Below are 14,463 nucleotides of genomic sequence, written 5' to 3'. Positions count from 1 at the left end.
CCAATCTACCAGGAGACCCATCACTGAGCATCTCAGATAATCAATTTCCTTTATGAGGGAGGCTCAGAGAAGAGATTAAAGACCCATTTTCTTCATGTTGTGGGAAAGTAGCTGCAGAAGCTGACTCAGCGGAAACCCTCTCCTGGAACGAAATCCGGCTCCAAAAGCCTCTACTCTTAGAACCTCAGGCACAGGAAGCCCAGGAGGGCTGGAGACGGTAGCTGGGGGAGGAATAGCAGCGCAGCACCTACCAGGCCCTTGCAGGGGCCCCAGAACCTACTGAACACCCACTAAACGAGGTACTGTGCTTAACAGTGAGAACAAGCAGGTCCAATGGTCATTTCGATCACTTTGTTAATGATTGCCCCCAAAGAATTCTCCATACCCTGAACGCGTCCTGCTCTGTGTCGTCCTGAAACGAATCCCAAGAGCAGCACGGGAGTCTTTATATAAACTCCGCTCTCGGCCCCTCTCCCCAGCGTCCTCACCACCACTGGACGCCTCCATTGCATCGGCTCATCCCGTCGTTGGACGGGATGTCTCAGCTGGCATCACGACAGTGCACCGTCTCTTCCCTCCCTCTCCTACTAAGATCTTCAAAATGCCTTCACTTGGCAAGCGGCTCAGCAATTCTTTGTAAGGACGACACACAGTTTTTATAAAAAGTGGACAACAGAACTAACGAAAGGTAGGCACCATCTTTTTTTTAAAGGCACGATGTAGACTGATCTGATTTGGAAGTCAGTTTAAGCTGTTTCTTTCTTACCCTTTTTTGCTTTTCTTGTAAAGCTTCGTGATCTTCTCCATAGGCAGCCCGTACTTCTCGGATATCTGTAACACCGGCAACAGAAAGGCAGGTGAGCGTGGAAGCGGAGCCAAGCAGAGGCGGGAGGCAAAGCCCCGTTTCACTCCCTGGGAGACTCTCCTGGGCGTCGGTGTCCCTCACTCAGGAGTCAGGCTCCCCGTACGCCCAGGTGCGAGGCTCTCCCTCGGACAAACCTTAAATCATTCAACAGAAGATTCAGCCATGTGGCCGTGTGATCTGTGATGAGGGTCTCATCTCAGGTCAGCACTAAAAGATGGACTCGAACTGAGATGTTGGATTAAATAAGTAGCCGTATCAAAAAAAATTCAACAAGTTAAGCTGGAGCCCTTCTCCACTGCTTTTTTTTTTTTTCTTTTTTAGTGAGCTCTGTGTCCAATGTAGGGTTTGAACTCATGACCCCAAGATCAAGAGTCACACGCTCTACCGACTGAGTTAACCAGGCGCCCCATCCACTTCTTACATCAAAATAAATTTCAGATCAAAGATTTACACGTGAAGGCTGAAACCATGAATGTATAAGTTCTTTATACTGGTATCATCTTCCAAGGAAGGAAGATGGTTCCCACAAAGATATGAAACCTGAAGAAAAAAGGTCAAAAGTTTGATAAAACAACAGAGAATTACAAAAACCAGTAGAACAAAAACCACCAGAGAAAGCTAAAGATAAATAATATACTATGAAACCTTTTCACCACAAATGACAAGCATGGAACTAACTTCCTTGAGTTAGAAAGAAAGAACTGCAAATCCAGACAAAGACCAACAATTCGATGGGAAGAGAAAGAACACAGCGTGAAGCAGTGATTCACAGAGAAAAACACAAGAGGACAATAAGCACATGAAAAAACATACCGCCTCACTTCTCATTTTAAAATTTCAAATTAAAACAACAATAGGATATTACTTTTATGTTATCAGACGAACAAAAACTAAAAGAATGATAATACAGTGTCAGGCAGAGTATGAAAAACATCAACTCTTGTATTCCATAGATGGGAAAGTGACAAGCTCAACTTTTTTGGAGGGAAATTTGGAAGACGCTACTAAAATTCAAAAAGCATATACCCTTCGGCCCACAAATTCCACATCTAGTAGGGAAGGTGGCCTACAGACATATGCTCAGATGTACACTAAGCTTGTCAGAGCATCATTGTTCATAATAGAGAAAACTGTATATAACAACCATTCGTTAAGCATGTTTTGTTATTTTCATAGTTGAAAGCCATTCAGTCACTTAAAAAAATTGTGGCAAGTCTATATGGGAAAAAAAAGTCCTTAATACACTAAGGGGAAAAAAAGCTAACAAACTGAGAAACAGTACAAATAGTGTGACCCCATCTGTATTTTTTTTAAGAAACAAGTATGTAAAGAAATAGAAGATACGTGAAGGACCTGCCAAGCTATTAACAGTGGCTACCCTGTAAGAATGGACAGAAACTAGGAGATCCTTTCACTTTCTACGTTGTACCATTCTGTGGTTTGTTTTTTTTTTCTTTCCTTCTTACAATGATTGTGATTCACTTTTATAAAGTAATCATAGTTTGGAGATGAATTCTGGAAAGTCTATCCTAAATGCCTCTCATGCTTTCTCTGTCCCAAATCCAGTCTGCCAGACTCTCTGGAGGCCAGAGGCTGGTGGGGCTCACACCCAGCTGGAGCAGGTGGGGTCTGAGACGGGGACACCTGGGCAGTGGAGCAGGGGCTCCAAGAAGAGGCTGAGGAGTCCTAGAGCACATGCAGAAAGGGCTTATCGCACAGAGAATCAGAGATTCCTGCCCCTTATTCCTCCTCCTGCACAGGAAGGATTCCCCACCCTGAGAATAAGCCCGAGGAGTAAAACAGCAGGACCAGGGCTGAGAGGGCACCAGGAGCCTGGGGAGCCGGCGGCCCACCTGGCCCACGTCACCGCTCCAGCACCGTCACCGCTCCATCACTGACGGGCCTGCCCCCCACCGCCACAGTTGAGCAGCAATGAGGCCAGGATGTGAAATAATGTGGCCTGGGGGCAGCAAAGGAAATCGAAGCACTTGTGTTGAAGGCATTCATTTGAACAGAACGGAACAGACCACTCATGAAGACGGCGCACACGAGCAAACTTCCCATCTAAAGATACGCTTATTGAACTAAAAACTGTACAGTTCAGTAAGTGAACTGAAGGACTGGCAGTCAATACAGCAAACCCATGGTATCTGGAAAGAGCAATTAGAAAACCAATTTCAAAGTGCAGAGCAAAGGCAGACAGCACAGGGAACTCATGAATGGAATGAAAGATTGGAAAAACAGAAAAGAGAGATCTGAAGAACAAATGCAGGCGCTACGAGGTGTGAATCTCCAGGGTCCCAGATAGAGAAAAAGGACAGATGGAGAAGAGGAAATAATTAAGCAAATAATGGAAGAGAGACCCATGTTTTTGGACAAGAGGGGTGTCCTGAATTCCAGGAGAGATCAGTGAGGAAATACTCATGCATCTGGCCATTCTGAAAAGAGACAGATCTCCAAAGGGCAATAAAAACATTCCGGAACCTCCCAGAACAAGTTACCCCCCCCAAAGAACAGAAGAACAAACGTGGCTTTCAGTCTTCTCATCTGTAACCCTAGAAACTAAAGGATAGTGGGGTAACCCCTCCAGACTACTGAAAAAAGGACTTCACCCCAAGAATCCTGTACACCAAGTTATGCCTCAGGCTGAAAAATAAAATGGTCTCAAGGAAACGCAAGGGTTCGGAGAGCGTTTCACCCAAATATCGCCCTGGAGGAACATATGGACAGAAAAACATCATCTACACACAAAATGCATCAGAAGGGAGACTTCAGCCAGGCAAAGGGCAGAGACAACCAGCGACTAGCGTAGTGCCATAAATAAATTCTTAAATAAATAAAAACTCTACATCCACCCTCTCGCTACGTAGATTCTCTACATTATATTGGTATATCTGTAACTAAAATACACAGTTATATGTCTGTATATAACTGTGTGTGTGTTTACAGAGATGGAGTGGGGATGCAAATTAAGTGCTAAATAAAGATTCTCAAAGTAAAAAGGAGATGATGAAGGGGACAACCTCATTGTTTGCTAGAGTGAGAGCGTTCCACTATCTCAGCAACACAGAGCCGCCGGGAGTTTGTGGGGACAGCGGGGTGAGCACCCCACGCCTCTGGCTAGCGGGAGAAGGCGGCAGGAGAGGGAGAAACAAAGGCTCCAAAGCCTCATCCCCGGGAGCGTGGGGGGAGCTACAGAGCGTTGTTGAGAAAAACAGCTGGAATTTTATTTTCAAATCACAGAGAAATGAGGAGGGACTGAAATAATTTAGGAAAAGCAGAGAATAAGTTTGAAGAAAAGTTAATATATCTGCCAAACTAAAGAGAAAGGAAGAGGAAAGTGCAGCGTAAAATCAATAATGAAGAAAAAGTCACACGGAAGGAAGAAAATCAAGTCTATCAGTCATTATACAAATGAGATGAACTGCATCTTCCCATTGAACTGCATCTTCCCATTGAAAGTCAGAGTGTCAGAGTGGTAAAAAAAAAAGTTAAAAGAAGGATGAGAAAGAAAGAGAACCAGCTGGATGTTTAGCAGAAAAACACTTAACAGGATGCAATGAATAAAGAGGCACGGGCTGGAGGCCTGTCCCAAACACAAGCGGAAGGGGAGTGGGAGCGAGGAGACTCATGGGAGACAAGGCAAGAGTTAAGGTTGATGAGGTCGGAATGGATATTATGTAATGATAAAAAGCACAAGCCATGGAAAGGATTAGCAATCGTTAACAGCGTCTGCATCCAACAGCACAGTCCTCCGGCATAAATGACAGAGGTAAGGCCAACCTGAAAGAACAATTAGGGTGCGAGACTTCAGCTTACCTCTTTCAGAGTTGTCTAAGACAAGTCAGTAAGAACAGCTGAATGTAACTGACATGCCAGATTTAATATTTTGTACATCACACACATACACAGACACACACATCTCCTAAAGAGAATCTATCATGTGTTGGACTGCAAAGATAAGCCAAATCACATTAGCATTCAATAAAATTACAAATACAGAATGTAAGGTTTCCAGAAATGCTTAATTATTTTGGAAGTACAGTAGTCCCTCCTTATCCATGAGGGCTACATTCCAAGACCCCCAACAGATGCTCGAAACCCTATATATACACCATGTTTTCCCCTAACACATACATACCTATGATAGGATTAATTTATAAGTCAGGCACAGTAAGAGATCAATAACTAATAAAAAAGAGAACAATTATTACTGTAATTAAAAACTCTACTGTAATAAAAGTTAATTGAATGTGGTCTTTCTCAAAATAGCTGACATCCTGTACTCTTCTTTATGATATGTGCGATGATAACATGCCTACATGACAAAATGAAGTGACATGAATGACGCAGGCACTGTGACATGGCATTAGGCTACTGACCCTCTGAAGAAACTCAGAAGGAAGATCGGCTGCTGCTGGACTGTGTTTGACCACAGGTACGTAGAACCATGGCAAGCGAGACCAGGAATAAGGGGGACCACTGGATTCCTACAGAACCCCGGCTGCACAACAGCTCAGCATCCCTTCCTCAGCCAAATGCCTTTAGCAACTGTTCGGGAAGATGTTGTTAAACCTATCTAAATAAACTCTAATATGAGCAACTGTCTTCGAGCATCTTAATGCTACTTTCCAAATCAAGTGAGATACACTGAATAATGTTAGGATTGACAGCGACGTTGTCACTCCTCTCCAAGTTCAATACCGTCTCCCTTTGGGAGAATTTCTACCTCCTTTCTCTCTTCTTCCCATGCCTGGCACCTACACTATTTGTCAGGTCTCCCGGTGTGTCCACACCCGCACATGCAAGTCGAAAGAGAAATGCTGACCTGAGCTGGTTCTGCACCCGGAGCCTTGCTGAAGGGACGCAGGAAGGAGGACAGAGGTGTCCACGGCCATTCCTCAGGAGGGAGCTCACCACCTTCCCCCGTCCCTGGGTTCTAAAACCACTCCGCTAACAGAGCTGCTGCACAGAACGAATGCTGGAGGGGCAACTCTCCTCGGCTTCATTTCTAGAGCTGCCACTTCCTCCGCACTTCCTGGCCGGTCTAAGCCAGAGCTCCTTAACCTGGGGTCTGCAGATGCCCAAAGAGTACGCACATGAACTTGGGTGGGGAAGGCTTACCTCTTTATTTTCACTAACCCTCAACTTTAATTTAGCCTTCCCTTCAGTTACGAACATACCGTAATATGAGCAGTGCCTGTGTTTTGTTACCAATGGAAATCAGAGATATTTTCACGTCATAGTAGAATTACCGCAGATATCTCGAAATATCAATTACATGCATCCATCATACTTTGAAATTGAAGTTTCATACAGTAGTTACTAGGCCCGCCTATAGATCATGATAGCTACTGCATGCAAAAGGAGCACATATACTCCTATATCGTAACATTTTTTATTATGACAGCAATGTTATCAATATAATTGGTTTCCTTTGTAATCCAATGTTTTCTATTTTGTACACTGAAAACATTATTCAGAAAAGGTCCATAGACTTCATCACACTACCAAAGACATGCACGGTGCAAAAAAGGAAAAACCCCTGATAAACATTCCATACCTAAGAACTTGCTGTCTGCCTGGAGTCCTGGAGTACATGTTATTTGTACCTAAAAATTCTGACTTGCTTGGTCTGAAAGAGTTGGGTTTTTTAACTTTGGTTGGTGTCATTTGGAACTTCTTTTTAAAACAAAATAGGGACATTTTTCTACCCAACATCACCAGACTCATATCTGTAGGTTCCCCTCTTCCAAAAGAAAAGGGATTCTGATTCTTTGTCTTTTCAGAGGTTTGACTCCCAGCGTCTCAAAGCATGAAAAACACCTTGGCTCACACATCCATTGATAATTGCCCAGCCAGAACTGGGCAATTTGCATAAAACGCGCACAACTCCAGTCTGGCCCAGGGTCTGCTGGGAGTAGCGGCGGCGGCAGCAGCTAGCATTTACTGAGGGCTTACTGGGTGCCTCGCAGGCGTGCATCACTCTGCATCTATGAACTTGCTCAGTCCTCCCATCATTACAGTGGAATAGGTCCTTTTATGAGCCCTGTTTCTCAGAGGGGGCAACTGGAGCTTACAGTCATTAAATAACATGCCCACTAGTAAGTGGCAGCGACAGACTAGAAGGTAACAATCTGGCAGTCTGGTTTCAGACTCAGAACGCTTAGAGAAAATGGACACGTGGGGCTGAAGGGCAAAGCTGTGCCCTCCGTGCAACTGTCAAAGGCAGAGGCAGAGGCAGCTTGCTAACGGGCCACACTGACACGGCGTCCTCTGCCTCCATGCCAGCAAGGAAGCGTGCTTGCCAAACTCAGAACCCTGGAAAAGAAGTGCGACTGTGCAGGATATCATGTGGAAGAAGCTGGCCATCTGTCAGTGGGTTACAGAAGGAGGCCTCCTGCCTGGGACCTGGATGATATCGCCCATAAACCCTCCTTTCTCTGCACAGAAAATACGTGCCACGCCATGGTTTTCTCGAATGGGGGAATTAGTAGGAGAGAGCCTGCTTTTTAATTTCTGCTTTTCAATGTATCTGAAACGATGATCCACTTTCATAATTATTTAAAACCGATTATTGATATTTTTAAAGACCCGAAAAACTTTCTTTACACCCAGGAGGATCCTAGGTCTTGGACATTCTCATCAATGTGTTATTGGTTGTCTGACGATCTGTAATTTTTAGACTTTTCTTTTGTGGAGCGTTCTCTTTGCCCAGACGCGTCAGGTATGTGATAGGCAGAACTTAGAGAATCCCACTGGTTTTCGCCAGCGTAGGACTCAGTCTGCCTTATCTAGAAACATCCAACAGAACAGCCTGCTTTGGAAACCAGTGACTTTTATTTGGAGTTATAAACAGTTCAGTGTGGGCTTTAAGACACGCATTTCAGAAGGAGGGGACTCTTGCTGGCAAACACTTCTTCAGTGGCTGCGTGTGACCTGTCAAGGGGCTCAGGGAGTAATGGCCTTTACTCCACGCATGAACAACTCCATTGAATTGAAGGCATGCTACCGGGTCCATGAGCCAACTCTTCCCTTGTGCGCATCAGCTAGCTGCACCAACAGAGAATGTCGCTACCCTCTTCTCTAGCCCCTGTGGCTCGGCAGAATCTCAGCCTGCCTCCCTACCCATAGTGCTTGCGCTCATCTCCTGTGTACGTACACATGTACCCACCTACCCCCTATGTATGGAGGATTTCTATCTGCTGCTTTTAAATGCCATGTATATGAACTCAGTTAATCTTCACAACAACCCCAGATGTCATTTTATCATTATCCTAATAATAATATCCCATGTTATTATCATCCTCATCTCAGAAATGATGAAACTGGGGTACAGAGAGGTTGAGTAACTTGCCCAAAGTCACACCACGCAAAGTGTCAGCCAGGATTTGAACTCTGACTGTGTGGGATCAACGCCTACACATACTACTTCTTGCCTGATGGTTTCTTGTTGCCTCTCTTCTTTCCTTCAGTTGTGGTGAGCTATGACCTGGAAAGTTTATTCTTCTTGAAATAACTTTTCGTATGTGGACATCACTCTCACTGGACTTAAACTGCTCAAGGGCTTAAGTTGGCTCCGCCACTCTGTGGAGCTATCAGACCTTGAGAGAACCCCTTCCTGGGCCTCAGTCTCCACCTCTGTAAGGTGGTGATGATGATACTTGTGCTGCCACATTCACAGCAGTATTGTAAGGATCAAATGCAGCAATGCATGTGAAATCACGCCACCCGCAGCACTCAGCATGCTGGTTTGGTTCAGTCAAATATTTACGCTCAAGGATCTGGAGATACGCAGAAGACACAAAGTCCCTGTGCTCACGAGCTCTACACTCTACTGGGGAGGAGAAAAAAAATAAATGTCTAGCAAACGGTAAATAGGTCACGTAGTGATTGGTGCTATGAAATAAAGCAAAGCATGGTGAAGGAACAGTGATAAGAGATGCCATTTCTGTAGGTGGCATGATAAGGCCTGTCTCAGCAAGGGCCATGTGAGCAGAGGCCTGACAGAAATAAGGGAGTGAGCCTTGTCCACATGGAGGAAGAACACTCCTGGCAGAAGGAGCAACAGGTGCAAAGGCCCTGAGGTATGAGTAACCTTGGGGGCTCAGAGACTAGCAAGGAGGCTACAGCAGCTGAAGATTCATGTGTAGCATTACTAAGTAAAATCACTTAGAAAAGCCAAAAAAACTGAAAAGTCATGTCACCTCTCCTACCACCATCATCACTACCAAATCCTTGTCTGTAATCAAGTTTAAAAACTAATTATAGGGGCGTGTGGGTGGCGCAGTCGTTAAGTGTCTCTGCCTTTGGCTCAGGGCGTGATCCCGGTGTTCTGGGATTGAGCCCCACATCAGGCTCCTCTGTTGGGAGCCTGCTTCTTCCTCTCCCACTCCCCTTGCTTGTGTTCCCTCTCTCACTGGCTGTCTCTCTCTGTCAAATAAATAAGTAAAATCTTTTTAAAAAATTAAAATTAAAAAAAACCTAATTATAAGGGCACCTGGGTGGTGCAGTCAGCTAAGTGTCCAACTCTTGGTTTTGGCTCAGGCTGTGATCTCAGCGTTATGAGATCAAGCCCCACATCGGACTCGGTGCTCAGCGCATCTACTTGACATTGTCTCTCCTTCTCTCTCTGCCCCTCTCGCTTGTGCTCTCTCTCTCTCTCAAAATAAATAAATAAATAAATAAATAAATAAATAAATGAATAAATCTTAAAAAAATAAACAAACAAAGCCCAACTATAAGAATAAAGAAGCCAAAGTGCATTACCAAAATTATATAAGTGGCTTGGTTGACATGATACCAAACGTGCAGATGACAAGAGAAACAGTCTACTCCATCCAAATGATACTGGGTGTGGGAACATTCGTTAACATCTGCTGACAGAGAACTATTTCTCTTTTCCTATCAAGTGTCTACATCTGTATGGATAATGATTTTGTGGCATGTGAAATAAAGGTGTGGGAGATTCAGGACCAGTAAAAGAAGAAGAATTATCCAGTCCTGTAGACAAGTGACCCAATACGGCAGAGATTAAACAATAATTCCATTCCTCTTTGTTGTGGTCAAGAGTTCTTTCTAAGACAGTGAGAGGTCAAGGGAAGTACAAATAAAACAATTCTTCAAGGTAGGCATGGTCCACATTTTGCGAGGAAGGAAACCAACGATTCTGAGTGTGCCACGTGCGAGATGACACAGTTGTGACTGGAGCTCAATCGCACTTACGAGCCCATTCTTTCCTGGGCGCGCTGCTGTGCACGAGCTTCTGGGGGAAAGTGTGACCCTTTAATTAAGGCAAACTCACTCGCAGCATCTCAAGGGAGAGTACGATGTCTGCTGAGCATAAAAACAACCCGCTTTTTAGATAACAGAACTACTCCACCCTGTTGAGTGACCCAACTTACAGACTCTAGGAGTCTTTGTGGGCTGGAGAAGCACCGTCACCATCTCCAAACTGCTCAGTGAGCTGGCCGGACCCAGACCCCCGCTCGCACCTGAAGGAAGGGTGGCAACGCTGTTCTAGTCTGTCTCCGTGATCAATCAACACTACACCAATGGTTGCTGATGATTATTTTTTTTTAAAGAAAAAAAATGTGTAACTTTTTGGGGGGGCTCTTTATCCCCCTACATCTAAATAATGCTTGGCTGAGGATAGGGGATTTGACTTTAACAGCAGAAGTAAGAGAAGTTTCTCCAATGGAAAGCAACCAAGTCTTCCTGCTGTAGGAGCGGCTGCACCGTCACTGTCATTGCCATCACCTGCTCAGACAAAGCTCCAGAGCACTGTGCTAACTCATCTGTGCTCTTAATGACTCCACTTTACAGACGAGGAAGGTGAGGCACAGCCAACCTTTCAAAGACTAGTTCACAAGGGGAATAAGGCAATGTGAATGTTGATATGAAGCAGGTGTTCCTATTTCAAAAACAACTGCAAGACACACACCTACTTTACACAAGACACACTTTCACATTTGGAGTCGTGAGGTCTGCTCTCCCTGGAAGACTGTGAGAACCTTCCTCAACACAGAAAGGATGTGGTCTTCCCACACCTTTGATGGAGGATGAAGGAAGTATCCTGGACCCAGGCCAATTCCCAAAATAGACAGAGGTGGGTCTACATGCATGAAATAGCCTGCAGGGCCACTCCCCTGCTCAGAGCCAACTTTTGCAGGAACTCTGGCCCCAAAAGAGGATAATGAGGGGGATTATTCCCATTTGAGGCGAATATGCACATAAGACCTTAAGGCAGAATCTGACCCTAATATCAGTTGCCGGCCAACGTACACACCAGGTAGTGGCTCCCAAACATTAGTGTAATTTCAGGTCAACCAAGGAGTTTGCTACCAATGCTGATTCCTGAGCCCACCGCAGAGAGCCCGATTCTGAAGGTCAAGTGTAGGGTTCCTGGATGGCATCACGGGAAAGCACCCTAGGAGAATCCAGTGGAATCCCCCACTTAGAGAAGCAACATCCTAGGCCCACAGTACCTGCAGAGTCCACAATGAGTGGGAGACTGTGCTTTTATAGAAAGCCACTTTCAACCACTGACAGGGTTCAAAGTGATGGCTTGAAGTTAAGTACAATGTCCCTTGATTAAACAGATTTTCTTAAAAGCTAGGATTTTTTTTTGTATGCAGTTTTAAGTTGTTAACCCCCACCCCCCGCCTCCAACAATGATATTATTTTGAAACAAAGCATAGAGACCAGAGTCACATTGCTTTCTCATTTGGAAGTTTTGCTTAATGTGGGGTTTTGGACTGTGGGGCATAAAGATCATTCCTTGGGAGCAGCTTTCTGTCTCCAGGCTCGAGAAGGGGAACTCCCCACACAACATCCAGAGTTTCTGACGCAGTTACCCGCGCCATTTCCATAGCTCCATGCCTTCACTAAAATGCCACGTTAGTGGAAAATTACAGAATGGAATCATGAGCCAAAAAAACTTTCCATCTTTTAGACCATGTCTATAAAGGAGCTGATTATTTGAGAAAACCAAAATCTGAGGAAAAGTTGGAAGTGTTCACGCGATCTTTGCTAGCTCTGATTTCTACTCAGAAGAATGGTTTGATAACAAAAATCTAACCTTATCGGGTACTTAGGAACCAGACAGAGAGTTCTCTGTGTGGTGTCTCATTTCACCCCCACAGCAATCCTGTGAGGTAGGTACTATTATGATTTCCATTTGAAGGATGAAGAAGAGGTTAAGAAGCTTGCCCAGCTAGTCAGAGCCAGTCAGGATCTACATGTGGGTTTCTGAGCCCGAAGCCCACGTGCTGGCTCACAAGGCTGTCTCTCCATGTGCGTGTTGGTAAGTGTCAGGACGGTAAATGCCACACACTAGTGAGGCGCTGGTCCTCAGAGAACACATGCCTTGGAGACAGCTGTTTCTTACCCACCCGAGGCCCTGAAAAAACCTAGCGTACAACTACAGTGTCCTGCCTTCTTACTTCATGGTGCGCTCAAGTCTTCGCTTAAATAGAACCCGTTGTCCCTGGCGGCCACCCCCAAAATGCATGGGCTGCTTGTGTCATTCCTTTGCAGCTCACCGGCAGACCATGTCACATGAGAATCCAGAAGAAGTGTCTCTGGCCCTGCTTGCCCATATGACCCACTCAAGAAGCAAGGAGATAGCTTGTGTTGGTGCCTCAATAAAATCTTTTCTTTCCAGGTTTAACAAAGGGGAGATGAAGCCAGACCTGCCCTAAGGCATCTGCCCAGAGCCAACCTGGTCTCTCCCCGGCCTACCAAGGTCAAAGGATACTCGCACCACTCTCCCCACGCCCACAGCTAAGCAAAGCAAGGAAAGTGTAACGAGTTCCCCTAAGAGATCACAAGCGTGACTCTGCTGTGGTGGGGGAGTGCAGGCCGTGGTTACTCAGTGGCTGAAAACAAGGGTTCAAAGAAAACTTGTACATGTTCACAGTAGCAGCATTCACAACACCCAGAGGGTGGAAAAACCCCAAACGTCTATCAGCCGACACGTTTGGAAAAACAAAATGTGGTATATCCATGCAATGGAATATTATTAGTGATAAAAAAAGAATGAAGTACTGATTATACTATAGCATGTTTGAAACATTATGCTCAGTGAGAGAAACCAACCACAAAAGACCACATACTGTATTATTCCACTTCTAGGTCCTATCCTGTACATTTTAACATTTTGCCCCACAACCCAAGATGCTGTTCCAATATAGCAGTTTTGCAGACCCACAAGTGATTCTGGACTGTCCCTTGGCAGTCCTGTTGTCTCCATTACCATAAACTACCCAGATCTTCCACAACATCGTTGTACAGGAAAAAAAAAAGTGGGAGGGAGAAATATTCAAAGTAGGGTCATATTAAGGTCATATTCAGATGGATAAAATATAAAATAACTTTTCCTGAGCCCAGGTTCCATGAGGCTAGACTAAACTAGGAATGGGAAGGAAGGGAGGGACTTCAGAATCTTACTGAAATCACCGTTTCCCAGCAATAAATATATGTATGTGTGTGTTTCTTAACCAAAAGAGGTCACATTTTTATTTTGGATTACACTATCACAGCTAGCAAGATACTTCCTAATTGTTTTTGTTCGTGCATATTTGGAAGTTAAACGTATCTAATTTGGTTTCATGCAAAGAGACAAATGGAAACTCACAGATGAACTTTCCTCTACGCATCTTACTCTGATTAGTCTTAAACTGGCAGGGAATTAGCAGTTTTTCAAAGTTTCCTTCTCCTAAAATGCTAATAAGCCACAATGGTGTGGAGATCAGTGTTTCCATAAAGCTGTTTTTCTTTTTCTTTATAAAGCTCATTCCAGAGCCATCTAGAAGGCTGCATGTTATCGAATGGACTCCAGCTCAGGAGAACAGGCAGGTCTCCTGGAGGCTGGAAGGCTCTGCTGCTTACCGCTTCCATCAGGCCCTTCACCGTGGGGGACTTCAACATCAAAGCATCGAACACGTCGTCTGTCTCCTTCCGCACATACAACAGCACTGAAAGAGAAGCAGACGGGAGGCGTGACTGAGGCGCCCACACAGCCGCCACCGCTGCCAGGCCGCTTCCTGTCACACACGTGTCAGAGGCTGACAACATCTGCAAGGTCGCGGACAGCAGATGACCCAGACGACTCCTACAGGGGTGACTGCCGCACCTCCACAGTCGACCAGTAGCCAGGGGCCCGGGGGCCCTTCGAGGGAGTGAACGGACAAGCGAGTCACACTTAACGGACTGTGATGCTTTCCCACACTGTTCACACTGGAATTTCTCAAGGTAGGCCCATTATCTCCTTAGAACAGCTCTTCCTGCGACCTCTGTCTTCTATTTATTCATTTGGTCATTCAACAAATATTGCCAAATACCCATCAGGCTGTGTGCCAGAAGTGAATTAAGACACAGTCTGGGGGCGCCTGGGTAGCGCAGTCGTTAAAGCGTCTGCCTTCAGCTCAGGGCGTGATCCCGGCGTACTGGGATCGAGTCCCACATCGGGCTCTTCCGCTATGAGCCTGCTTCTTCCTCTCCCACTCCCCCTGCTGTGTTCCCTCTCTCGCTGGCTGTCTCTCTGTCACATAAATAAATAAAATCTTAAAAAAAAAAAAAAAAAAAAAAAAGACACA

The 14,463-nt window shown here is 45.2% G+C and overlaps 1 protein-coding gene across 3 annotated transcripts in view; it reads right to left on the bottom strand.

Moving 5' to 3' along the window:
* The window catches only part of GRHL2 (grainyhead like transcription factor 2), a 156,236-nt gene that overhangs the window by 4,533 nt on the left and 137,240 nt on the right, over positions 1 to 14,463 (bottom strand). For all 3 annotated transcript variants that reach the window (XM_057308103.1, XM_026495617.4, XM_057308102.1), the window contains exons 14-15: positions 13,757 to 13,842; positions 767 to 831 (exon numbers count right to left, since the gene is read on the bottom strand). In XM_057308103.1, coding sequence (XP_057164086.1) covers positions 767 to 831; positions 13,757 to 13,842 — 151 coding nt within the window. The remainder of the gene's footprint in view (positions 1 to 766; positions 832 to 13,756; positions 13,843 to 14,463) is intronic.

Source organism: Ursus arctos, unplaced genomic scaffold (assembly GCF_023065955.2).
Source record: "Ursus arctos isolate Adak ecotype North America unplaced genomic scaffold, UrsArc2.0 scaffold_6, whole genome shotgun sequence".
NCBI classification, from domain to species: Eukaryota; Metazoa; Chordata; class Mammalia; order Carnivora; family Ursidae; genus Ursus; species Ursus arctos.
The sequence above is the reverse complement of the archived record's forward strand: the minus strand, read 5'-3'. Positions and strand labels throughout refer to the sequence as shown.